This window comes from Sparus aurata, chromosome 3 (genome assembly GCF_900880675.1).
Source record: "Sparus aurata chromosome 3, fSpaAur1.1, whole genome shotgun sequence".
In the NCBI taxonomy this organism is placed as follows: Eukaryota; Metazoa; Chordata; class Actinopteri; order Spariformes; family Sparidae; genus Sparus; species Sparus aurata.
The window spans coordinates 24,805,303-24,833,197 of NC_044189.1; the positions used below are offsets into that span (position 1 = coordinate 24,805,303).

Consider the following 27,895-nt stretch of genomic DNA (forward strand, 5'->3'; position numbering starts at 1 on the left):
TCAGGTGTATTTGGATTTAAGGGGGTGGTGTACTAGGGTTCAGCCAACATTGATTTTAGATACTGTTATGTATATTTTTTTAGGTTGAACTGGTCTATGATATTTCATGCCAAGTACTTAAAAAGCGTACCATTTCACACCCTAGAAGTTAAAAGAGTAAAAAGTATTGAATTTCATTCTTTTAAGGGTGAAAATGCCTGACTGAGACACAGACCCCTCCACTGAAACTCGAGATGATGACGCTATAATACTGCTGGCCTCTGGGACATGTTCACTTCTACTTCGTGGAACTGCAGCAGAGCAGATGGGAATTCACCGACTTGCTAAAGTGCAACTCAACATTAATCACAGAGAGAGCGAATTGTGTTAGTCGATTCCCAAGGCATAGCTCCCTGTCTGCTTTACAAACTAAAACTGGCACCCTTGCAGGTACATCCCTCCAGTTTGCCAACTGCAAAATAATCACAAGTATTTGCACACCAGCGTTGCAACAGCAGTGAGATCAAGTGAATCCTTTTTGCAATGTTGGTTCTATCATACTACTGAGCAGATTGTAAAGCCCACTGAGGCAATGTGATTGTGATTTGGGCTATATTCATAAAATGTATTATTTGATTTACCCTGGCAAACCTCCTGCCTCCATATGGTTGGCTAGTGTTACATCATGTGACCACACGTCGTACTGCCACTTCCGTAGGCCAATCACACCACACAGGACATTCCCAGAATGAACACCAACACGCATGTTGATATCGACTCCAGTGGCGTCTCGGACCTTCCTGTGAGGGGTACAGAGCAGAATTCATCTTTTAGAGAGAAGTTCACCAATGTGGAGAATGTGCTCCTTTACTTCTATAACAAGAGTGAAATTATTGAGCATAGAGCTGGTTTTGGGATGTAGGTAGCTTAGCAAGGTATAAAGACTGACAGCAGAGGGAAACTGCTCGCCTGTATCTTTTCCAAAGCTAAAATACTTCGACACCTCGAAAACTCAAAAATGAGACGTACAACAGTAACACCCTTGAGATCATCTTGTTTTCAAGTTGGTCCTATTATAATTAAAGGACAAGTTCATCCGCAAATGAAAATTTAGTCATAATTGTCAGGTTAAGTTTTTTAGTTCACAAACTTTCTGGAGCTTTTTAGCAAAACAGCATTTCAGCATTCTCCTAAACAACTAGATGTAGATGGGGACTAGTTTTAAAATGTAAAAAACAACTGAAAGAAAAATGTAAAATGGCTCCATAAGCTCTTTCAGCATAATGCAAGGCAAATTGATTTGAAAAGACATTACTTACACCCTTTTAAAAGCCAAAATTGTCACCGCAGCTGCTAAGCTAAAAGCGTCTGCAAAAGTGGGTGCACGGACTGGACCACACATCGAAGTAGCAAATTATGTCTTTACAAATCAGTTTGGGATCTCGGGGGTTCTGGAGACTTGAATTACTCTGGACAGGCTGTATAGAGCCATTGCATGTTTTTATTTAATTTTTTTTTTTTACCTTTGGAAAAAAAGTACCTGTCTACTTCAGCTGTTTACAAGAAGGCTGTTTTGCTGTGAAGCTCCAGAAATGTATGGACTATGAAACTCCACCGGACATCCTTTGGCATGGGGGTGAGTAGATAATAACTGTATTTTCTTTTTTGGGAGAACCTTTCCTTACATGTTTAATTTTTTTGAACACAAACCAATCTAAGAATGACAGTTCAGGGATTTATGTGGAGTTACGAGCAGGAACTCTTTCTTGGCAAATCAAACAAAACTAGCTAAATGTTGGACATTTAAGTTTTTAAAACTAATATTCTCTAGTTTTTATCCAATTCATAGACTGACATTACTGAAACTACCAGCAACCAGTAATGTATTTTGTTATAGATAATGACGATTCAGTATTTCCCCCTAAATTCAGGGTAGAAAAATCCTCCAGAACGGCACTGAAATACAGACTCCGTTTCATCATGTCAGAGGTGGACGACACTGGATAGCATCTTTAATTCGATTGTGATTAAAGGTCAGTCCCTGCAAGCAAACATGAAGGCCTGTAAATGTGTGTGTGTTCATGCATGATTGAAAGACATTGAGGCAGAGAGAAGGAAGGGGAGGGTGGGGGGCTGAAAGGGAATACTTTTTCATTTGTTCGAAATGTTTATTTGTTCAGTTGGGAGGCTTATCATATTAAATTCACATTGTGTTTACTCTCAAGTTCAAACAGAGCTGAAATCGAGTGTGGCGTTCCTTCTGCTCAATCTGTTTGACAGCCGTGTGTCTGTTTGCGTTCGAGTTTGTGTTTGTACATGCCTGTGTGTGTGTGTGTGTGTGTGCATGTGTGCATGCATGTGTGTGCGTGTGTGTGTGGTTGCGTGTGTGTGAGAGACAGACAGAGGGAGAGAGAGGAAGAGAGGGAGATCTGGTATTTTACTTGATGGCCTCACACATGTCCAAGCCCATCTTCACGCAGTTCCTGGCGTGGTGAGGCAGCGACTCAGGCAGACCAGACACACAGTAGTAACAATCTCCCAGGATCTTGATTCGCATACATTCATTTTCCTTTAAAAAGAGGGAGAGGGGGATTAAGTGAAACATTTATCACCAACCTCCATAATCGGTCCGCATTCATCTATATCTGTACTAACAGTTAACTATTTTATTTATAAAATGCTTGTTCCAGTGCTCTGTGTCACCTCAACACAACCCTCAGGCACACACACACACACACACACACACACACACACACACACACACACACACGCATGATCACATCCATCCAGCCCAAAACCATACACCCACACACCTGACACATTAGCTTTTATTCCACATGTGGGATGTGTAACAGCTCATCGTTGGATTGGTTTTATGTAACGGCAGCTTCATCAGGCGGAAGGACAGAGCTGCTGGACACGGAGCTGAGAGAGCCTGACTCAACTGTTTAGTAGAGCACCCATGAGACCGCTAGGTACACTCCGACCAGCCCACACGGTTACAACCTGAAGCTGTTAACAAGCACTCTGGGAGGGTTTGGTACGAAGGCCGAAACTGGCCGCGGGACACAGAAAACATTCATTTCAAGGTTCGTCTGATTGACAGCACAAGAAAGGCTGTTAACCCTTCTTGGTTATTTTGTGATCAACTGAACTGTGCACAGTATTCAAATTAGAATTAGACAGTAATACAGTCTAGGTAACATCAGCTGAAAGCCCTATTTGTGAATCAAACATGAACATCATTAATTCATGCCTTAAAACCAAATGAATACTTGATGCCGTACTGTCATTTCATAAATCTATGGAATGGAATCAGACTGAGCCTCAAAAGACCACAAGCTTCTTCTAAAAACCTTAAGGTAGTTTAAATAGCAATTGTGGCCTCCCTGAAATTTAAATTAAATGTGAAGCTGTTTTTGTTGTGGAGTGGTACTTGACAGCATTATACATATATTGTATGTCTCAATATTTTGTCTCCGTCAGTGACATCCTCTACAAGGAGGAATACAAACACGGCACAGTACAGTATATCTCGATCCAATACGTGACCACAAGAGAAGACAGCCTCATACACAGTAGGGAATATAAGGGATTACTAGAGGTGGGCAATTTATTGGTTTCGTCATCTGTGTCAAGACAAGTCAAGTGTTCAATCATATCAAAAATAAAGTGTTTCAGTGGGGCTGTGATAACACGCATTTAAGCACTCGTGGAACTAAAGTTTAGTCTAATAACTACTGGGTTCCTCACTAATGCTGAATTTGGTAACACAAACAAGAGGAGGGTTAACAAAGCACCCCAATTTCTCTGTTGCTGTCTGCAAAACGAAGGAGCAGAAGAGTTGTTTAGTTGAATATGTTAGTCTAGTCTTCCTGACTGCATGATCATCTATCTGACTGAAGTTTGTGCATGCTGGAATCTACGGTTCCAACCATGGCTCTGAATTATAAGGTGCTCAACTGTGCTGTGTAATTAGAAATCCATGGCACTGTCCGTGGTGCTTAAATAACAGGCGGATTTGTTGTTCTTTTCCCGTCCAGCCCTTCTGTCAGTTTCGTCTTGGATCTTGGATTAATTAGTAGCATCTGTGCTGCTGAAAATACATTCCCAGACCAAACCATTGCTCGAATAAAATACATTAGGGGATATTTGTTTCTTGTTTTGCATTATTAGTATAAGGAGTTCTGCAAAAATGTCCCTTGGCAGCTGTTTATGGGTGGGAACATTTTTCGATTCCTCCATGCATGGCGATTCTCTCTAGAATGATTATGTCTCAATGTAGATAAGTAAATAATCAGAATTGTAAAATTGAAATGAGTTTGCCCGCTGCAAAATTCAGTCGGCCTGCTGCAACATTCAGTCGGCCTGCAGAGTGCTACAGAAAGCGCTTGCTGATCCTCTGCTGTACACGCATGTGCTCCGAACACACATGTGCGAGTATATTCGAGCGGCGACAAAATGGCTGCAATGGCTAGCACCAAGCCCATAAGACCGGCACCAACTTCTTTGAAAGCTACTGTAATGCAGCATTTTCAGTTCCATGAAGTCGAGGGGAGAACTGACAAGACCTACACGGTTTGTAAGGTAAGGTGTGTGGAGCTCAACTTTAAATACTTCGGCAACACGACTAATTTGAGAAACCACTGTGCGCCATACCACCCAGAGTTGGGAGAGAAGCAGCGATCTGGTGCAGATGCCAGCCAGAGAACGATCGAGCAGGCGGTGGCAAAGCTTCCACCGAACTCTGAGAGAGCAAAGCGGATTACCAAATACATTGCAAGTTATATTGCATTTGATTTAAGACTGTATTCAATTGTGGAGAACGTGGGTTTTCGGACAATGGTGTTCACTCTAGAGCCAAGAAACAAAATACCATCTCGGCGTTACTTCACTGACACAGCCATACCCGACGCTCTACGTGAAACTAAAACAGAAGTTTTGGACACTTTGATGAAAGCAGGTAGGTAAGTAGCCATGTTTTAGTATGAGAGCTGATACATAGGTCCTTAATGTGTTGAAATGCAAGCTGCATTGATTATTGCATATATTTATTTTTATATAGGCTACAGTATACTGTTTTTTCTCTCGGGGATATGCTCATTGCCTGTTACAGGAGGATTCTGTGTTCATAGAAAGTCATGTCTATTTGTGACAAAGAAAAGCCTTTTCTTTAATAAAATATTAGAGAAAGTAATTCATCTGTTGATTTTTTTTAATGATCATCACATAAGTAGGAAGTGATTAGCAAACTCTGAGTAGCAAACTCAGATTTAATTATTATTTTTTTTTTTTTAAATCATGCATGGAAATGTACACAAATAATTTGTTGCATCGAGATGCATCGATAATCGGTATAGAATTGAATCGTTGACCTCAGAATCGAAATCGAATCGAATCCAAGAGATTCCCACCCCTATGGGTGTGTGTGTGTTTTAATTAGTAGGAGCCCCCATTATGAGTTTTGTTAAAAATGAACAAATGTTCAAATTCTCTTATCAACACCGATCTAACAAAGGCATTTTTCGAGACTATTATTACTTTTGGGAGAGTGGGCATCCTCTTACGGCGTATGTATCTGTGTTTTAGGGCCCTTCTGGCTTACACTTTTCTAATTATTTCTGCTGTGATCATTTTCATCTGAAGCACAACAGCATGTCCTTGTGCATGAAATGTGTTATATAAATGAATAAATGAATGAATTTGCTTGTTTTGAATTACCTTTGCAATCTGGTCAAATTTGCCGAAGAGCTCATTCAGCATGTGCACAAGTTCACCTGGGGAGCAGTCACTGGCCAGCCTGGTGAAGCCGACAATGTCAGCATACAAAATGCTGCAAAAAACAAGGAAAATAGCATCAGTTCAGTATCTTACTCAAGGACAAGTTGACATGCAGACCAGGTGAATTGAACCAGCAGCCTTTCGATAACAAGACGCTGGCTCTACCCCTGAGCCCCAGTCGCCCCTTCATTCTCTGAATAGAACGCCATTACTCCACAACATTTTTACATGGAAAATAGTTCACTGTTGCTCTATTGATGTTCAAACCTCATTTGACCGTTAGGTAAATTCCAAAGTAGGAATCATCTGCTAAAATTCAAGAAATTGGTAAGAACTTAATAGTTTAGAAATATATTTAATTTCACTGACCTGCAGAAGTTAGACAGAAACAAGTTGGAAATTAAAATGGTTAAATCGCAAACAACTAGTTGGAAGGTTCCTTGTAATGTAATACATAAATTATCAAGTATTCATAAATCTTTGTGGAAAAAAGAAGAATAGTATTATCAAAACAACATTATGTCACTTCTCTAACTTAAAATACCATCTTCAAAATCATTGTGATGGTTCAGTGTCTTGTAATAGGGTGAATGGTGTCTCTGTCTCATCTACTCCAGACCTTGGATTTGCGACTGTGGTGCAGCACTCAGAAACTGTTGGGTGCACCAAATCAAACAAATGCCAATTTCTACATAATGTTGCTTTAAAAAATGTTGAAGTAATATTCAATTACATTTTAAGGTAATTATTGTGGTCATGCCAAAGAAATGTACCACTTATTGTACTTTAAATGAAATTTGTGGACCTGTAAAATTAATGGTTTAAAGTTACTTCTTCTTTCTCTTTAAATATCCGGCACACTGAGCACACAAAGTGCAATTCTGCCTCCCAAGTATCGAAGTGAGATCCGATCACAGTTGGCCAATCGAGACACATGTGGATGTTGGTTATGATGCAAGACAGGAACTAATACTAATACTTACAGCTGTCCACTGTCTCATTTCCAACTCATCAAATAATAACACTTTAGGACTGTAGGTCAGGTTGACTGCCATCCAAAAGAATCAGTATTTGAGTGAGACAAAGAGGACCGTTAATGTCAGGTGTAAACAGGGCCAATGCCAAATGTCCTTGGGTGTCAGCTCTTTGTTCTCGAGAGATTGTCCTCTTCACAGTGAGCGAGACAATGTGAAAATTTGTTATTATTGGAAGGATAATAGGCAGATCAACATAAGCACACACACATATGCACACACTCACCCACACACACACCTGGTGCTTCTATAGCAGAGACAAATTTTCTCCTGTGAAGCTCCAACATGATGGGTTTTTCGAGGACAATCTATGGAGAGGCTCTTATGGTTAGCTTGGATTTGTGGCTATGATTATCACCAGTACAGAGGAGGGTGCCATCAAGAACAGAGGACATAGACTCCTCATCGTTTGGCAAAGTGACCTCAGAGCACAAAGGAGGTGGATTAACTCTCAATTGAATTTGGCCATGGTAATGAAAGGGAATAAGAAGATGGGATGTAGAGATGATGAAGTGAAAGAGAGAGGAGGGGAGAAGAATAAAAAAGGGAGATGACAGAGGATGAGCAGTATAGGAGCAATCCCATACTATAGAAGCAAATGTCAGAGCAGGCAGAGAGAGGAGGAGAAAAGAAGATGAGGGGGAGGATAGGATGGTATGGGAGCAATCAAACGCTAAGATGAGAGGGGCAAATAATAACCTTTATAAAGTGGAAGAAGGAAAAGACAAAGGATCCTCACCTGACATTGGTGTGCCGTTGCACATAGAGGTTGTGGAAGTTGTTGGTGCTCTCAGTTCGACCAAAGTTTGGTCCCTGCAACCTCTGGATGATCTCGGCTTTCATCACCCTGGCTATGTGAGCCGGCAGTAAGGATAAGAGTAATCGCTCCTGGAGACAGAGAGAGGGGGTAATGGTAGGGATGAGAGCCAAGATGAGGAGGAGTCAAGAAACTCAGATTTATGACTGAAAGACAACTATGCGGCCATGCTGAAAACATTAAAAAAATGACTAATATCACTTCCTGTTCACAGTGTTCAGTTTGCCTCCTGTGCTCCTCCCCAGCCTAAGTGTCCCCCATATAAACCTTGTTAGCTATGTCCTGTTCCCAGTCTCTCTCAGCCTCGTTTTCCTCCACACGTCACCTGTGCTTACACTCTGTTCCCTGGTCCTTTTGTGTTCGCTGCATTCTTAATTTGTTCTTAATGGTTTTCTGCTTTAGTATTTTCCCTTGCCTGCCTCTTTATTTGCCAGATTGTGTCGCTTGCCATTTTGTTGTTTGCGCGTTTGCCTTCTGTTTTGCTACCTGCCTGCCAGTGTGTTTTGCATTTGGGTATTTTCTCTGACTAGGCCATTAACCAAGAGTTTTCCCCCAATCACCTCCTAATTAATGCTTATTGACTGTGAGTAAGGAAGTTGTTGTGCCTTAAATATGATCTAAATATGCTTTGCTCAGCATGGACCTATATGGTTGTAGCCATTTTTTCTAAATAACACATAATACAGTTAGTCTATTCTCACATTACAAAACACAAAACTAAAATGTTTAATTGTGCGGTGACATAGGGAGGAAATATTACTTTGAGCTTTTAGTCTGACTGTGTCCATGTACACATGCTCTTCATTGTCACAAAAAAATGTGTTTAAATTAAACTTGTGTATTTTGATAAAGAACAACTGAGGCTCATCCAATTTATCATTTTCTAACTTGCTTACTTTTCACTAATCATGACCAATCTCATTGCAGTTCTCAAAAAAATTAGGAAATGCTTTTGCATGTTCAAACTATGTGTTGGGCTACATGTAGAATTTGTGTGGAAAAAAATTTTGTTTTGTGTAATGTTATTTTGAGCAGCAAAAACCCAGGTCTAGTCTAAACCATACTTACATAATTTATTCTATTCCCTTCTCTAATATGTTATATATCATTTAACCGTTGTTGTCCACCGCTAATATTCAACCTAGTTAATTGATTTTTACGCCCCATAAGTAATGATTCATGGGGCTCATTTCTCAGCAATGAGTTAGCTAAACTGCATTGGAGTGATTGACGCAGATACATTTCCCCACTGGAATCATGGGTCTAATGACAGAGGATGTCATTTGCTGTACAGATTGTAAAGCCCACTGAGGCAATGTGGCTATACAAATGAAATCGATTTGATGTGATTTGATTCTAATCTAACAGGCAAGTTTTCCAGTGTGTAAACACTGCTGCACATCCCCATATGCAGGAATGTCTCATACTTAAAGAGGGAAATTTCTTGTGTTTTAAACACACTGAGGCAGCTGTATGCTGCAAAAAGTCTCTTTAACATGTCTGCCTTAGTTGATTTCCTCTCTTTTTGTAGTTTTAACATTGTTGCTGTAAAATCTGACATCAAAGTTTCATGGTCACTGTTAATGTTTCAGAAAGCTGACATATAAGTTCACTGACTGTATAGCAGCCGCGGTAATATCTGAAACAAGCCTTTGTATGATATGGTCAGTTAACTGGAGGGATAACAGAGATGGAGAACCAGAGATGCACAATCCATCACACATAGCTGTTGTGTAACCATGCATGTTGTGGGTTTTTGTGTGTTTTAATTTAGCACCATCCACTGGATGGCGGATGGTTTGAGGGCGATTTTCGTTTGTGTGTGTGTGCCTGAGTGTTTGGCTTGTCGTGGGTGTGTGTGTGTGTGTGTGTGTGTGCATATTAGACAGAGTGACTAGCTGCCTGAGGGGGTGTGACTCATAAATGCGGCTCACAGCAGAGAGGGTCATTACATTGTTCACACACCACGGGCTCATTTCCTAAAACACAGCAGCAAATTAAGTAGAGAGAGGAGTTGGGGGGGGGGGGGGGTTGCACTAAAAATAGTAACCCACACCACCTGAACTTATTTACTTATTCAGCATGGAAGCAGTATGAACACTCCACTGTGAGCGTGCAGAGGGGGTATAATAGCCTGGAGAGATGTGGGTTTATTAATCATGAATTTGATTAATGAACTCAAGCGATCTTTTTTTGGCTAGACTGGTGCAGGTGCTGAGAAACATACGTCAGTGGACATATCCAATACGAAACAGTAAACATTTTGTTGGTCAAATTTAAAACTCGCATAATATTGTGTGTGTGACTGACCTGTGGGGAGAAATCTCTTACAATAAAAATGTCAGATATATTTGTCATGTATGAAATTGATGATGTACACACTAACATTAATTCCTGAGATAATAATACATTATAAATATGTAAACTTGCATGTAACGGGTATTTGAAATATTCTAACAGACATTTAATAGAAAATTGATAAATTATTAATCAATTATACGCTTCACCATTGGCAAAGGAATACTACTTCTATTCAAAGATAATTATAGCTAATACCCACTGAGTGGACAATTATTTATTAATGTGAAATTTCGTGCCATTTCCCCGGTCGAAAAGAATGGTTAATGTCAGGGCAAAGACACTAATGTCAAGTAAATGTCACTGCATAATGCCACTTTAGACATGACTGACTTACCAACTCCTCATCCCTGACAAAACTGATAAGTTAAACATTTTGGCAATAAACAGAAAGAGTTTGAATTTCATTCAGGCTCATATCGTGTTCTATCCAGGCTCTGCAAGAGAGGTGGAACAAGATGAGTCTACAGCCAAGCTAGTTGTTCTGTCAGGCTGTGCCTCTGGCTGTATATAAAGATAATAGCTTTTAAATAGAACCTTGGGCATACACTAGAAAAGTTTTCAAGCTTCCAGGTTGTCATCCTGGATTTTCACTGCTCATGAGTTCCTGCTCTGTGCATAGACTTTACATTATGATTAATCTATAATTTGTGCATGATAAAGATGGATGATTTGATTCCTCAAAAATGAGGTGAAAATGTCTTTATCGTCCCCTAGTGGCTGGCTGCAGTGTTGGCATAAACCCTGCGCCCTCTGTGTTAGCACAAAGTGTTCATTCTTCTGATGGGTTTGGTTTTAAATCTTTATTTGATGTGAATGTATGGGCAGGACACACACTATCACTACTACTCATACTCTGGCTCAAAATGGCATCACCATCGCGAGACGGCAGTTCTTATTCAGAAAATGAAGATGCATCTTCCATCTTTATATACAGCAGTTGGGTTGTACGACTGTGCTTTAAGCTAATTGCTAATGTCAGCATGCTAACTTACTCACAATGACCAGGCTTATGTCTACCAAGTTCAACATAGTTAAGTGTGTTAGCACGCTAACATACTCACACTGACTATGCTAACACTATGAATAGCAGGTTTCAGGTTTTTATTGAATATAAAATACTTAAGGATTTTAAAGCAATCCAGCTATTAGTTATTATTATTTTTTTCAATCAAGACCAGCGCAATCCCAAGAGCAAAAACACAATGGAGTTTTTTAGTACACAGACGCATTTAATCATTGTCTCATACAATTCTAACTAAGGTGTTAAAATTGTCATTGGCTAGATTCACATCAATCTGGTTGTGTGTGTACCTGTTGGTGCTTCTCAAACTCCAGTTTAATGGGGGACTTGATGCAGTTGCAGGTGTCCTGATAAGTCTGTTTGAGAGCCAGGTCCATCAGGTGTTTGTGGTACGCCCCGGCAAGGTTTCCACAGGTGAAGATGATCACATTGGCTAAGATCTGCCACGTACACCACATGCACACACAAATAATAAGGCATTAAAATAATGCCAGGAGGTGACGCATGTTCCAGATATGCCTGTATGTGTAATCACCCCACTATCTGCCTGCTTCCACTCAGGTCTACATTATTACCTCGTAAAAGCTGGCGACAGCACACACATGGACTGCGCTTTTACAACGTCATGTCAACCTCAGGCTCTTAAAATTGCGTCCTTGCATATCAATAGGTTGTCCTTGGTGCTGTATCCAAGGGCAATGACTGTCTTATATCTCATCTTTTATTGTTGGTGTGCTTTCCACTGAGTGTGTGTGTGCGTGTGTGTGTGTGTGTGTGTGTGTTGTGTGTGAATGTGTGTGATTGAGAAGAGGGCATAATGGTTTTAATGTCATCAGTGTGTTTACTTTGGTGGTCAATTAGAAAGAGTCACTAAGGGTGCATACGTGTGTGTGTGCATGTGCATGTGTGCGTGCATGTGTGTGTGTGTGTGTGCGTATGTCAGCCACGGACTTGCATGTGGTGCAAAAATCAATTCAATAAACAATCTGACAGACTTTTTTTCCTTATCTTATTGCTGTGTGATGTTTGTTGTTTGGTGCCATAATTGAAGCACTATGAGTTCTCTGTTTTGTGGAGGGACAGCTTTGTGCTTCTGTATCAAGAGTCCATTCATTTAGAGCCAGTGCTGAGCTGAGTACATTAAAAGGAAGTTCATTTGACTCTGGGGACTCTGCTGAATGTGCAGTGTCATCCTGATACAGGACAGGTTCACTGTTTTACAACCCAGTCCTTATCAAAATATTGTACCTCATCATTTTTAAAGGTGCATGGAACAGCCTAACCAATTTCTTCACTAAATCTAGTGAGGCAATCATTTAGGCCTCCAGGAAAAACAAAAAGGGAAGCTCATCTCCTGTAGAAGCAGGATTTTTTGTAAACTGTCATTTCAAACAGTTCCATATTGAGTTGTGTGTTCAAAAGTCTGTTCGTCAACATGAACAATTATCTGTCTTACCTGCCAGACTAAAGGTTCCAGTTCTGACACTTTGGAGGCCAGACAGATGCTGAGGGTGACGGTGTGCGAGGAGCAGGTGATGGCGCTGGCGATTATGGCTCCTCTCATGGAGAAGGGCAGCATGGTGTAGACAACAAACACGATAAACAGGAAGAAGGACACCTGGACACAGGAAACAGGAAGATGTAGTTTGATGAAGGGGCAGATTTTTCCAAAAGAAACCAGATCTCATTGATTTTAAATACGTTCTGGTAACTTTTTAGATTTCTCTCATGTTTGTAGCTTCTTAGGTCTGAAAACACAAATAAACAGTGAGAAACATAAAACAATTTGGCAGTTATTTGAGAGACACAGTCAAAAAAGGGGTACCACTATCCGAATCAGTAGTCCGGTTTACAGAATTGTGTGCACAGTGAGTGGACTGTAGAAATATTCCGTAACATTATCTTAGTCAGCATCACAAGTCTGCCAATTCTGGGTTGATATGCACAGTCATACAAGTGCAACAGCAGTGCCAAAATAACCACAGAACCATCCAAATATAGATCATAAAAATGCCTGCAATTCAATCCCACCAGAGATTTATGTTCTGTATCTTCTCTCTGTATCTGCTTTTTGTATAAGTACAGAATATGTTTTTTTTTTATTTAAGTGGGCATCCCTCTCTTCTTCGTGAACAGATCCAACGTTTAACTGTTGATCCTATAATAAATTATTAGAGATGAGGGGGCTGCACACTCAGCATGACAAAAAGACTAAAACCTGCCTTCAAGACTAAAAACAACTTCGGAGGATCACACAAACACAGATGTATAATGCAATGACTGATCAAAGGTTTCTTTTTAATAAGTGTCGTATTGTAACACACATTAAGATGGCGTTTCCTGCTTGTTTACTTGCATCCATGCTCACTCTTTCCAGGTTTCCGTCAAAACTTCCTACTCTGCCTTCCAATCTAATTGGACTGTGGACGTGTGTGCGTGCACGTTCCTGCGTGTGTTTCCTTTGTTCATTGATACCTTGCGCCACGACCTCCTGCTCTGACCCTGTCCATTTCCCCTGTCAGTCCACCCCTTCCTGTTATGGTGGCGACCAGCGCGAGTGTGTCACAGTTTCAACTGGGACACCAGATGAACTCTGACCTTCCTGCCTGTCTGTTTATTTCCTGTGTCTTTCAGGTTCAGAGAGTCTGTCTGCAAATTGGAGTGACAGCTTGGAGTGAATCAGAAGACGAACTTTGACAGGAACTGGTGTTGCTGATACCTGGACCCCTGTGTAACCTTCATTATACCAACATGTTGTCATTCCCAGCTTGTTTACAACAGCAGCTTTGATTAGTGGCCCTATGCTTAAAACTGTTACACTGTAGGGACCCCTTTAATGTTAGCTTTGCAGGTGCAGAGCTGCACGGTGAATTTAGAAGTAATAAAGATGTAACACATGGTTAGACTTGAAAAATATGTCAATATTGTGGTCAAAACAACTTGGATAGATTTGATAAAAGATTATAGTCTGGGTTGAAATAAGTATATAATAGGGTTGAGCCAATGGAAGATGCTATCGTATATCACAGATAGCTGAAGGTCATTAGCTTCTGAGCCTTGTACCATCGTAAAATTGGGATTCAAAAGAGACAGCACATAAACATATTTCCCTTTTTAAGTTGCTGCCAGGCAGGAATTGTTGGCAGTTGTGACATGTGGGAGAAAGAACTGTGTTGTTGCTCAATGCACTAATCTCACATCTCCCTGTCCCTTTTTCTTAAACCAGCTCAGTTAGGCGAACCCAAGACACTTGACTACATCGGTGGCAGCAGTCTTCTTTTCTGTTGCTCTCTGAATCGTGCCATCGTTACTAAGCTTAGCATCCTCAGTATAGCTAGCTGGTTAACTTTGTCTTAAGGTTCTGAGGCTGAACACAGCTAAATTGTGGACATGTGGGACACTTTTAAACCTGGCAGGCAAAAACAAACTATTGAACTATTGCTAAAGTCTCAAGTGAAGCGTCTTTAACATCCAAGTCAAATCTCAAGTCACTTGGGTTGCAAGTCATCAAAACAGTGACGTGAGTTGATTAAACTCAAAGTTACAGTGACTTCAGTCTACGTCTCCACTTAAAAGTCAGTCAACACCAACTTTTTGTTACACACAGGACTTGAACTGAGGTTTCATGAATGAAAGCCCTGTGTTTGACCAACCCAACCTCTTCCTAGAATGATCTTTTCTGGCTACTTTACAAGATGGGCGCCTTCAGAAATGGTGCGAGAGAGGATTTACTGCGTCATAGTTTAAAGTGTTGGGTGGCTGCTCAAGTTGTTGTATTTGAGTGAGAACAGGCTATAAAATAGATGTTTATTAAAGTCCTTTTTTTCCTTTGAGCGAGTTGAGCAAATATTTGAAGTGACAGGGTACTCAGAGATGCGTTAAGAAGATATCATTACTCCTGCCACTGACATGTAGTGTGTTACCAAGCGAAAACATAGGTTTCATACATATCAAGACTATAACATTGAATGCAAGTGATTGTTTGCGGGCAAAGTTCCTTCTAAAAGAGGACTTGAACACAAAGGGCAGAGAGAGAGGTGTTTTGTTCAAGCTTAGACACGATGTGTTGCTAAGGGAACCACTATAGGTAAAGATGCTGAGGATCAGAGTAGATTTGTTGTTCTGAAGGTCTTGTGTATTTAGCCAGAACCTTCAACCGCCAACCCTGAACTCGCACCTTTAAAAGAAACGGAAAAAAACCCCCCCAAAAAAACGGAGGACACAGGGCGGTTGGTGTGTGTGACGTCAGGTTTGTTTTGGGTGGCTGTGAGAATCGAATATGGCAGTCCAATTTCAGGTGCGTCACCTGCTTCTGTCTGATACGCAGGCAGCCAGACACACTCCATCTCCACAGCACACTGGCCTGAATCCTAATACACCCTCAAACGCCTCCAGATGGGAGCGCCTGCAATCATCTCACTTCTTCGATGACTTTTTTCCCCCTCTCTCTCTCTCTGCCTTGTTCCCAGTGCTCATCCCTCCTCTGTGTTTCAGATGGAAGCAGCACATGCTCAGTTGCCTCCAAACACACACAGACGCACACATATGCACGCTTGAATACCCGCTTCAGAAATGTTTTACTCTGCGCTCTTTCTAGCATTTATGAGTGTAAGCAGCATTTTTTGGATGCAAGCACACCCTCATCTTCTGCATGTTTGTGCCAACGCACACTCAAACACAGGTCAGTCTTGATTCTGGGGTACCAGGTGTGTTTAATCTGCCTTCTGGAGAGTGCCATGGCCTTCAGAGGAATTAAATAAAGGCCAAGGTAATAGGGTAATGCAGCTAGATGTTGGCAGACATGGCTTTTACTGTATGAGGACAAGATATTTTTGGGTGCGTGTGTACAAAAAGCCTTTCGGGAGGGCGGAGGGGTTAAAAGTGAATGACAGAGAAACAGTTTCTCTCTCTTTCTCTGTCTCCCTGTCTCTCTCTGTTTTTTAGGCCCTTGCTGTTATTAGCTCTGTGTGCTCCATCAGACACGCTGTTCTCTCAGTAATCACAATCAATCCAACCCACTGAGAGCGAGCTGCATTTCCAGCTGTTCTCTTTTCACCGGATTTCTGCTTCCCTACAAGTACAAATGTCTCTCTTTCTTTCTTTCTTTCTTTCTTTCTTAGATAGATAGATAGATAGATAGATAGATAGATAGATAAGTGGGAGAGACATGGGAACAGAGGAGAGCGATTAATAATGCAGAATGATTATCCTCTCACAGGTGGCTGATGGTAAAAATATCTCCACCCCAGAGGAAGGAGGGAAGGGGTGGATGGGGTACAAAGAGGGGAGGCAGAGGACATTTAGGCATGATGGGGTGGGTGGAGGGGTGGTCTTAACAGGAGAGGAGGAGGCAGGTGTAGAAGCTGGGTAGAGAAAATGGGATTTGATGAATAGGGGGAGACAGGGCGGTAGCATGAGAAAATAGGATTCCTGAGACAGAAAGAGAAGGAGTCTGGCACTGAAAACTAATGTGTCTGTCTGCTGATCTGCTCATCTCCAGCTTTCATCAGGCCTCATTAACACTTGTCACACGTGGAATTAATTTGGCGCTTGCACCTGAGCGCGTGAGAGCACAGTTGCACGCACGCACACACATTCACAACCATGCATACATATACAAATGCACTGATGGATAGAAGTGTAACAAAAATCACACACACACACACACACACACACACACACACACACACACACACACACACAGGCCTATGCAATCACATTGACACTCATGTAAACTCATTCAGTATTTGTCAAATGTTCCCCCAACTCTCTTTATATGCAGTGTCATCTAGTTGATTTGGTCCTTGCATTAATCTGACTGGTGATTTGTTGCTCTACCCTGTGGTTCATAACTTTTCTCTGACTATCAAATGACCATTTGCTCATCCTTATACCTTGAACAGTGATTCAAAGCAGTAACCATATCTAGCAGAGATATCGGTTCTGGTTAATTTTTCTTTAAATAGCCAGGCATCCATTCATCGGTAACTAACAGGTCCATTATAAAGACAACAACGCAAGAAGACTTGTTATACAAAACACGCTTTCCTCTGGTGATCCACTGACTCGATGAGCTCCCTCACGCTGTCAGCTTCTCGGCAGGGCTGTCTGACCTGTGCCAGACGCAGAGCTCTGAGTGAGGAGCACAGTCTATCACAGCAGGACCAATTTCCTTCTTGTTTTTCCCACCTTGAGCACACTGGACTGAATCTCCCAGTCAGCACTGATGATGTTACATGTCGTTGTGAAGTTAACTTTTTTTTGTGAGAGTGACTGCGGGACAGCTTGTCTGCCCTGACTAGCTTGATTTTTAGCACATCCTTCTTCTTCTCAGATAATTTTTGCATGTGTGAAGTCACAGTAGCTCTATATGTCATAACGTACTCGATCTCAAGGTACCAAATTTACTGTGCTATCATCAAATTTTAGCGGCTTGTCCCACTTTTCTCTAAATTGGGGGGACTTTACACTCCAGCAACCCCAAAACAGACTTGGAAAATATGAACACAGCATGAATCTAATTCCATCTTGTTTGGCCCTTTTATTAGCTAAGCAGTCTGAGATAACAGTCTGATCTTAAGTTTACCCTCATCATACTCATGACGCTAGGGCTACCATGCTCTCCATTGCACAATGTACAATGGAGGCTGACTTTTGTAATGGAACATGCAGCTTTAGCCTTAGCCTTTCATAATATCACGACAGACTGCGTGTAGCCATCAAGTGAGCCAGAATGAGTCAGACAGAAACGTTAAAAAAGAATGCTGGCGATGATATAATTAGCTTAATTAGCTATAAAATTGCTAAAATTGTCCAGCAACACTGACATTTCAGAGAGCAAATCGGACTGTCGCTAGCTAGAAATATAAAGCCTGCTTTTGTCCTCTACTGTCTGAAATCAAAAAACCTATTGTGTGAGAAATGAATTAGAATTTCAATGGTCAGTCTGTTATCACTGTTGTCATTGTAATCAGCATAAGGTGTTGCACAAGAACAGAAAGCTTGACAGGCATTGCAAATGTAACAAAGAGGGCTGAAGTTAAAAGACAAAATCAATCATATTCATTGCAGACATACAACATTAGTTTGGTATTTGGCCCACAGTTGCATCTGCACGGTCTTTTTGACACACACACACACGCACACAAAACAAACACACACATTTATCTACCTGATCCCAGGGGCTGAGTATCCCTCCTGAGAACATGAACAGGTAACCCATGGTGACAAGACAGGCCCATATAAGGAGTGAGAAGAGGCCGAGCATCCGCTTAAAGATCGACTCAATGCAGACGAGGATGAAGATGGACAGGAAAAGGAAGAGAGCGGCGGGAACCGTGATCAAGAACGTCAAGTGGTCCTCTGTATTCTGGGTGGAAAGAGACAGAGAGAGATAGGATTATTGGTTTATACAATTTCAGGGTTGGTGAGTTAGGCTGAACACAAACATACTGATGTGCATTTTGCTTATTCGGTAGGCAACTCACACACACATACACTTGGCATGACTGTGGAAGCGTCTAGCAACTCTATAAAGTTATGAACTCTGCACAGACCTCAGCACTGTGTATGCCCCAGAGTTATCATGGAGGACCACAGAAAGATCTACCAGAGACACCTGGAGTTCGGTGTACGTTTTAAATGTGCAATATGAAGGAATTGGCCTCCTTGAATTCAATCAAACAAATAGAGGCCTGGTCTATACATCCTTGACTTTAGCTACTGTTAGCTTGTTAGCTTAGTTAGCAATGCAGCTAGCTGGAATTCAGGTGATTATTTGTGTTTACACCACTAGCACAGGAGCTTTGGACCACTGCTAGAATGAGATTTTCTGGCACAAGGCTAGCTGGTTAGCATGCTAACTTATGTAGACATCTCTTCAACACAATACACAGACACATTAGTCTTTGACATAACATCTACTTAGATTTTTTCATCTACCGTTTCCTCACATTCTGTTCATAATTTTAGTTGACTAATAATAGCAAAAGAATGTGTCCTTGTAAGGATAGAGGTACACACGCACACACACACACACACACACACACACACACACGAACAGACGGCACACAGATTGGCAGACAGACAGTCTGAGCCCAGAGAATGTGCTACTGCATCACTTCTGCACTCACACAGTCAAAGTCAGCATTTAAACACTGTCAACACACACGCGCGCTTACAATCTTGATCACTTTGTCCCCGAGCAGACCTCCCTCACGCACCTGTTCATCCCCTACTGCCTCTGTCACTCTCACTCACACTTTTTAATGTTCAGAAAATACTTGCATACCAGACCTGTTCATCCTAACAGGTCAGTTCTCTTAAAAAAGACATAAAGCTGGTGGTAGCTTTTCCTCACAAGGCAGTGTTAAGCTGTTTTCAAGGATTTTTGTCATATCTTGGTGCCAATATCTGCCTCACTCTAGCTTGTGAAGATATTCTTGCTCCTTTTTAAATGACCGTATTCAAGTCAGAATGATCTCACAGAGTTTTCCATTTGTTCTAGGAAAAAATGACTTCATATCAGACATAATGACTCATGAAAACTTTTTACGGCTTAAATTATATTTCTGCCATTTTCATAATCACTACAGCACAATTTATGATAAAATGAATATTTCATGGGTCAATTAAATGGCGGAAATATGAACACAATATGACCCAAAATGTGTGCCACGATTCAGGTAAGATGGATTCATCGGTGTCTTTGTGATAAATTATTTGTGTTAGCAGGAGATTGCAGCAACTTTCAGTTCTCTTTCATGTCGTCATCCTGTGCACTTTCATCCCTTTGACGTGTCCATAACCTCTGCATGTGTATGTGCTCAGAAGATTTCTAATCATACATTCTATGACCGAAGTACCTCTTCTGATTTTGACTGAAAAAAAATATTTGCAATCATGCAAAAAAACCATCACACACAAGCACAAACCAATAACAAACACACACACGCACAAATGTGTTCGAGGGTGAGAATAAAACACTCTCTACGCCCTTTTGCCCTCTACATGCTGTGTAAATTATGGAACAGGAGCCAAATCACCATCATTTGCTCAAGGAGAGGACTGAGAGCTTCCACACACTGAGCGCACTTTCCTGCCCGACACCCACTTAAACCACATTAAGTTATTCCAAAGTCATGATTGCACTGACAGGTCCAGTATATGTAAATGTAAAATTAGCAAACCACTGTGTGATCAGATGTCACAGAACATCAGAGTGGGTATAGAAATGTGTTGGATTCTCTTCACTGGAGCAGGTTTTATGTAATAGAACGAAAACGTGCAACAGACTCAACCTTGAATTTGTTGCTGATTTGACAGTTTGTTGACTTGTTGAGAACAGCAGAAGCTATTTGGCCAGAGCAAGTGCAGAAAAGGAGCTTTTTGCTGTGTATTAATGTAGCAGCACAGAGCAGCAGAGGTGGTGTGAGTCAGGGTCTGGTGCTTGGATCCCATGGGATCCAGCTGCTGACGCCATGCCAGCTATACAGTCAGCCTGGAGCGCGGATTGAATCCCAATGAGGACGTAAGCAAGGCTGCAAACTCCAAACACTGCAGGGATACCTGAGTGGACATCAGTGACAAAGACCCTTCCTTTGGCTGCATTCTCGCACACAACCATGTACACACAGGTTACAGAGGGATGACGCTGCTTTTGTGTTTTCATGTATTTGTTGTAAGAAAAAAAGAAGCATTTGCACTATGCACATTTCTGATTGTAGGCCATCTAATCCTGTTAAAACCCTTTTGAACCCATTTGAAGCCACTTCCCTTGACATGGCATAGAGGGTGGGAGTAGTGCCTGCCTGCCATAATATACTGCATTGTCATCCAGAACAATTATATCCTTTTTTAGCACAGTCTGGCTTATCCAGCTATTATACTGGGAGGAAAAAGGGGGGAATGGGGAGATGTGGCAGCAGCAGCAGCAGCAGAAAGAGACAGAGTGATGCAGTAATCTAATTATACAGCAATGAAATGACACAAACACACCAAATACTGCATGACAAAAAAGTGTAGAGAAGCGGAGAGGTGGTACAGATGCTTACGATGAAATCATAACAGTGTATGCATGTTCCATGTTCTTGCTTTGAATGTATCCTCTCTGATGAAGCAGCAGCACTCATGGCAGATTTCTTCAATCTGTTCTCAGTCTGGTGAGGAAAATCATCAATAATCAAAAAAACGTTCCTCAAGTGCTCCATTTGCAGTGTAGAGGAGCGTTAATGCACTCAGTTTAAACAGGTCACAGGCTGTAGGGCATCCAACATTTGACCCAAAAGATTATGAAATCAATTCTTAGAATAAATGCGGAGCAAATTCAGAAGCCAAATAACTTTTATAGAGAACTTATTGTTATGAAAAGAACAATTTGACACGACTTCAAGTGCCTCAAGTGCTAAAAGTGCAAGTAAAAGTTCAAGTGCTACCGTCTGTGATATAGTTTTTATATCAGCCCTGAAATGTGAGTAAATTCAATATGTAATATTTCAAAATACAACACTGTTGTTTATCATGAATTCATTACCATGAATTTATCATGAAGGATCTTGAGAGATTTTGTTGCAATAACCGTGTGATCATACATGCATTCATCACAGCAACCGAGCGGGAGGATTCATGGGTTCATCACAAAGTGAAGTAATATTTGTCTTATGATCAGACAAAAAAAATGCAAGAGGTCACAGCAGTGACACAGAGCTGCAGTAAATCGAACCAGTTTGAATCACATTCATACAAGCAAAGACTCCCACCAGCTGAATAATAAATAACATACATGTGAGATATGGCCATGGGCAAATAGTCACATGATCACATATGACACTGTAACTGAGGACGTGGGTATTTTATCAACAATAAACATTTGGGGAATATCTAAATTTTAACTTGAAGGCTAGAGAAAATGTTTTTAAAAATCACAACCATGTGGAATTATATAACTATTTTGCAACCTAAAAAGGGACACTCCACATATTTTCGCATCAAAGTCAAATTTGTTGTCATGGGAAGTAGTTCTCATCCTATGAAAATAGTTGTGTTGCTCTGGGGGATATTTGTGGAATAAAGAATTGACAGAAAGTCTGTGTTGCAAGCTCAGGCTCCAGTTAGAAAGTCATGGCTGTTTACCGGACAGGCAGCTTCAAACAAAAAAAAGACACAAATCATATCTATTATGGGAAGCGTTGTACTTAACCTTTTTGGAGCTTGACTGATGCCATTGACTAAACGTCAGAACCAAGCCTCTGGCTCTCAACCCAATTTGACATAGTGGCCATTGTGTAATTACAACGCCATGTGATAAAGTAGCCTGAAAATACTTTTTCACATGAGCTTACATTGTGAAGAAAGATACTGTGTAACAGTGGATTCATTTTTTTAACCATCACAACCCCTACAAAACGACTCGTTTGATTTGCATAATTGAATCTATTTGGTCCGACAACCGTATTTGGAATGTCTAGAGGAGCCACACATTTAAAGCATTTCATCCCAATTCAAGTTAGAGGATGGCTAAAGTTAGACAGCTCTGTTTGTCTCTATGAGCCCCACATTGAGGAAGGTATGGGCAGAAAATCAAAGTAATTTAAACCTTTCTTGGCAACATTCACCTGAATGAACAGGGTCTTGCCACTGACACGCAAATTAGATTTTTCTTAATACATCCATGGTAAGAATATCTTGGCCCCCATTACTTCAATTTTTACTATTCTTTGTTAAATGTGTCTCTTGCGAGTTCCTCAACCTTACAGATGTACAACACAAAAAAGATGAAGTTGTCCTTCAGTTATTCACTAAAGGAGATCAAGGCTTTCTGCTTGTTGGGAGAGAGATGAGGTCTTTATGGGATGGTCTTTGTTTGTTTATAGGGTTGGTTGGCTTGTTAATGACACACACTGTGGTATTTTGATTATATTTATTTGAGCGATAGAGAGAGTTTCACTTCAGCTATGAGGTCTTACATCCATTCATCACAGCACCACAGGGGGGGACTTTATCAGCACAGAGGGGACAGCAGAGGCACCAAGCTGCAGAGTGGATCGAACCAGTATGAAACACACTCATACAAGCAAAAACCAGGGCAAATAATAATTGACTAAAGATGGGACATGAGAAAATGATAACATGGCTGCGAAACTGTATCTGAGAAAGTGGGTATTCTATCAATGGTAAGAATTTTACAGAAGTCTGAATGTTAGTTTGAAAGTTTAAATCACAGTCAGACAAATCTAACCTTAACCATGTGTTAACTATTATCGAAACAAAGGTCCCTTTAACTTCAACAAAGTGATGACTTGAACCCAAACCATGCCTAACTTTTCAACAGTGATTTGCAAGGGTTCAGTGAGGCGCAGAGAAATGATGTTGTTCTGCTGACAGGGGACAGGGAGAATTTGGGATTTCGACTTGCCATCTAATTGCTGAGGACTTTTTGTTTGGCTTTTTTTATTCTGAGGTCAACATCATTAAAAAAAAAACATGTTCTCCAAGAAGTAAAACAAATGAACTTGGCTGTTAAAAGAACACCACAGATTTATCTAAAACATTTAATTAGAATAAAATCATGAGCACAGACTTGTGGAAATTAACAAGATGTCCAATTTTTTCCGGATTAAACTAAAAAGATTTTTTAGTGAAGGATCTCTGGGTCGGACTTCAGTGCATTGTGGTGTGGCAGCCCTGACCACACCTCAGTCAGTGATGTCACGACATACAGTTTGCCTCATTCATTCACCCTCCTGCCCCCATGTAATGGATATGCGATCCATCATTACAAACACACCCTGCTCTCACTGCCCTGCATCAATCAAACTCAGACAGGAGGTGCAGAACATGTTTTTGCAAAGGCTATTTATATAAAATCAACAGATTCTTGAAATAAAAAGACTAAAAATGTGCTGAAAATGATAATTAACTGGAACAACTAGGGCTGTAATGATTGTTGACATCAATAATTGAACATGTACTGATGTAATCAATTGCTATAAATCATTCAAAGAAAGGGAGCTCTTTCATCCGGTTTAAAGATTTCCAATGTTTGATAAACATATATCAATACTGATCTTTATTAAAAGTGTTAGATGCCTTTGGGTTAACATACTGCCATGTAATTGCTGGAACTGTACAGACATTAGAGCATAAATATACATAAGCATACACACATACACTTTCCAATCAATCGACTTCAAGACAAGAAGAGCGAGAATTATTTTCTCAAAATTTTTAGATAAGCCTAAGGAAATGAGAGACTTCCTAAGACAAACACACCCAAACAACACACACAGTAACAAAAGGAACATGCATGCAAGCACATACATGTACACACACACACACACACACACACACACTGTATAATATGGGTGGAGGAGCCTTAGAAACACCACATTCACCCACTCCAGGCCATATCTGAGGAGAAAGATAACAGTCTGCAGTAATTTTAGGAGCATTAGTGCTGCTTTGGTCGGGTTTCTGCCGGCTCACTGATAAAGCCAGAACCCTTAGAACAACATCCTCCCCTCCCTCTGCTGCCCGGCCACCAGCTCCAAACCTACCCTCTATTTATTCCTGTCATTCTTCTTCTTCCAGCAGCAATAAATACACACGGCTCACTGAACAACCACTCCATAACTACAGACAGGTATGTCTTTCATCTAAAAGAAACAAATTGGGAAAAAAAAATCTGAAATTATGAATGATGGGAAATTATTAGAGGTGATTGTAATGTAACCTGTGAACACAGCCAGAGAAGAAGAGAAGAACCTGGAGAATTAAATCGACCAGCTGGGGCAATAAGAGCTATTGATTTGTCTTAAATAGGAGTAAAGGGGTTCGATTTAGGTGGAGGTTCCTCTGGGAACAAATCTGTTAGGTAGTTTAATTGAATATATCAGGACTTCAGAGCCTCAAGTGAGCAAGCAAGACACAGGAACGAGGGGTGGGGGTGGGGGTTCATGACCTACCACTCCCAGAATATGAAAAATGGGAATGTATCCCCCCCCAGTATTTGTCATCATGGCCAGTCATTAAATGCCTCCAAAAACAAAAAGAAAAAAGCTGATCACTCACAAAACATAACTATTCTTTTTTGTATTATTTTTGAGGATTTCACCTACCCCCCCCCGATGTTTGACTGATGGTTTCAGCCTTGACCTGCATGTTCTTCTCTGAGCGCACATGACGCACTCAGAGAGAAAAGCACGGCAAATCTACAGATCCCGTGGAACATATAGCAGCAAAACAATCGTTTTGAAACAACAACCACAGCAACGAGTGGGCTTCCTTTTGTACGGTTATTTCATGAAAACACAAAAGCAATACTTGAGAAACAATAGCTTGTGTTTGTGGTGGAGTGTTTGTGGCCAAAACAACACTTTTCACTTGACAAAAGCACCAACACCCACATAGCTGTGAACTAAACTCTCATCCCGCACTTGATCCACTTTGCAAACCCTGTGTTGCAATTAAAGTGCCGCTTTACGGCCACTTATCTTGTCACACATATTCATACGCATGCACATGGGCCTCCCGGTCTCATTCAGTCTCTTGCTTAAACTCTTCTTCCATTATTCTATATAACACCTTTCTGCGATTGTGACAAAAAGACTTATATCTAATGGAATATACAGCTGGTTGAATCAATGTTGCAGAATCTTTTACAATAATGTAATGAAAAGTGCAGCATTCCACCCCATTTAAAACACACACTGACCTTTTTTATAGTGCACATTGATTTCCTCTGTTCAATGAAGGTTCATTATGAAAACACATTTAACTTTGGTCTTGCTCTATGACTGCAATTCTGATCATCACTTGTACGAGAGAGAAGCAAAGAGGAATGAGGCAAAGAAAATGTGTTTTTGGTGGAAGCTGAAGGTTCAAGCGCAAATTTTTACACTACATTTCCCAGCTATCACCTCTCACTCAATGTATGCATTACTGTCATGTTCACTTGTTTGAGTTTCTGTGGGAGTTGTGCTTTTCTTTTTGCTGGCTATTGCCATTCTTTGATAAATGTGTCCCTTGCGAGTTCCTCAACCTTATGGAAGTACAATACTAAAAAGATGCATTGTACTGCCTCATTTGTTGGGCAACAGCCAGCCGATACCTGGATTACCGAGAACTGATATCTGGGCTAAGAATACCATGTGCCGTTCATTGTTTATAGTCCAATTAGCAACTTAAAATACAAGAATGGAGTTGGAGTTGAGAGATGACTAATATCTATAAATAGATAACTGCACATGACACATGCACTAAAATTTCTTCAAAAAACTCAAACTGTTGTCATCAGACAATAGCCAAGCTATTTTCAAGATTGCATTTCAGCCAGTGCATTCTACCTTTTAAACTGCAACCAATCAAAACCCTCTCAACTGTGGTCCATACTTACTGGACTAAAAACTATTTACTAACATCCTGTTCATAGAGATTGAATAATTATGTGTACAGAATATGAAATACGCGATTATAAAACTTGTTGATGTGCTAAAAAATACATTTTGTATGTTCTGGACAAAGACAGGGGAACTATTTCCTCTTGTTATCAGTCTTTATGCTAAGCTAACTATGCCTGCTCTACCTTCACGATGATTGAGCAGTATCCATCTCTTAGTAGTTCTCTGGATAAAAGCAAATAAGGACAATTTCTAATATGTACAACTATTCCTTTAACTACAAGGGTCCTCTTCTATTTGTTCTTAACACCCCGAAGAAGGGACGTGACAAAATGTTGAAATTGTTACTTTTTTGAAAATGTTGTTTAATGTAACAGTAATTAAATATCCTGTTTATTGGCGCTGACGTGCTGCATTTATATTTCACATCAAGCTACAACAAGCTCTTCCTTCTGGATGGATAAACTTACCAACATCTATAAACACCTGCCTAAACACTCACCTCTGCACACACACACTGTAAACACACACTCACTCACCAGTCCTGAAGCAAAGAACACAGCCAGCAGTGCGAGGCAGGTTCCCATGACGATCAACAGCAGGAACACGATCAGCGGATGCTGCTGGCTCATTCTGTAGTAGGACTCGTACAGCCAGTCCTGGGGCTTCTCGCCCTCCATGCACACCTCACCCTGAAACCCTGGACACCCGTCTCCCAGGATCTCGGGGCCCTCGCTGCCCTCGCCGCCATCGCTCTTCTCCAGCAGGTAGCGTCCTCGGGTCCACAGAGCCTCCTGCCACATGGGTAGCTGCCTCTGGAAGGACGGTCCTGCTTATTGACCGACCAAAACTAGTCCGCACAAAAGTGAACAGTGTGAGGGATGCTTTATCTCCAGGTGCTCCTCACCCTCAAAAGTCCTCCTCCTCCGCCTCCTCCTCCTCCTCCTCCTCCTTCTCCTCCTGGATTAAAAAAGTTTGGTCAGCTGTGTGGGATGGATGGACAGCGGAGTGAGCGAGAGCCAACTTTTCAGCACCTCCGGTTTCCTTTGCATCATCTACCGCTCCCTCCGCTCGAGGCGACAAACTGAGTCAGGACAGTGTGAAAACTGCTCTTCCTCCTTCTCCTCCACCTCCTCCTCTTCCTCTCAGAAAAGGTGGTTGAACACCGGAGAGGAGAGATGAGACTTCCCTTCCTCTTGCTTCTTCTTCTTTATGTTTGGTCAGGCAGGCTGTGCTCGCCGCTCTGCTCTCTGGCTGCGACGAGGCAACATGCAACTCTGCTGAGGTGCAGATGAGGACTGAGGGAGAGAGAGAATGTGTATAACTGGGAGGGAGAAGAGAGAGCGAGAAGAGAGAGGGTGTGTACCAATGTGTGTGGTGGGGAGAGCTAGTGGGTAAAAGTGTGCTTGTGTGTGTGTGCTGTACCTATCAGAGCGAGTGGAAATGTGAGAATGGTGATGGTGTGAGATTAGCTAATGTGGAGAGAACTGGTATATGACTCAAGATT

At 41.2% G+C, this 27,895-nt stretch overlaps 1 protein-coding gene across 3 annotated transcripts in view; it reads right to left on the minus strand.

The window, feature by feature from the left end:
• adcy2b (adenylate cyclase 2b (brain)) overlaps positions 1-27,895 on the minus strand; it is a 52,045-nt gene extending 24,150 nt beyond the window's left edge. For 2 of the 3 annotated variants that reach the window (XM_030412571.1, XM_030412572.1), the window contains exons 1-8: positions 26,928-27,191; positions 18,165-18,362; positions 12,450-12,611; positions 11,284-11,433; positions 7,534-7,682; positions 5,701-5,812; positions 2,421-2,548; positions 621-779 (exon numbers count right to left, since the gene is read on the minus strand). In XM_030412571.1, coding sequence (XP_030268431.1) covers positions 621-779; positions 2,421-2,548; positions 5,701-5,812; positions 7,534-7,682; positions 11,284-11,433; positions 12,450-12,611; positions 18,165-18,362; positions 26,928-27,191 — 1,322 coding nt within the window. Of the gene's footprint in view, positions 1-620; positions 780-2,420; positions 2,549-5,700; positions 5,813-7,533; positions 7,683-11,283; positions 11,434-12,449; positions 12,612-18,164; positions 18,363-26,927 lie in introns of all 3 variants that reach the window. The other variant, XM_030412573.1, reaches the window with a different exon arrangement.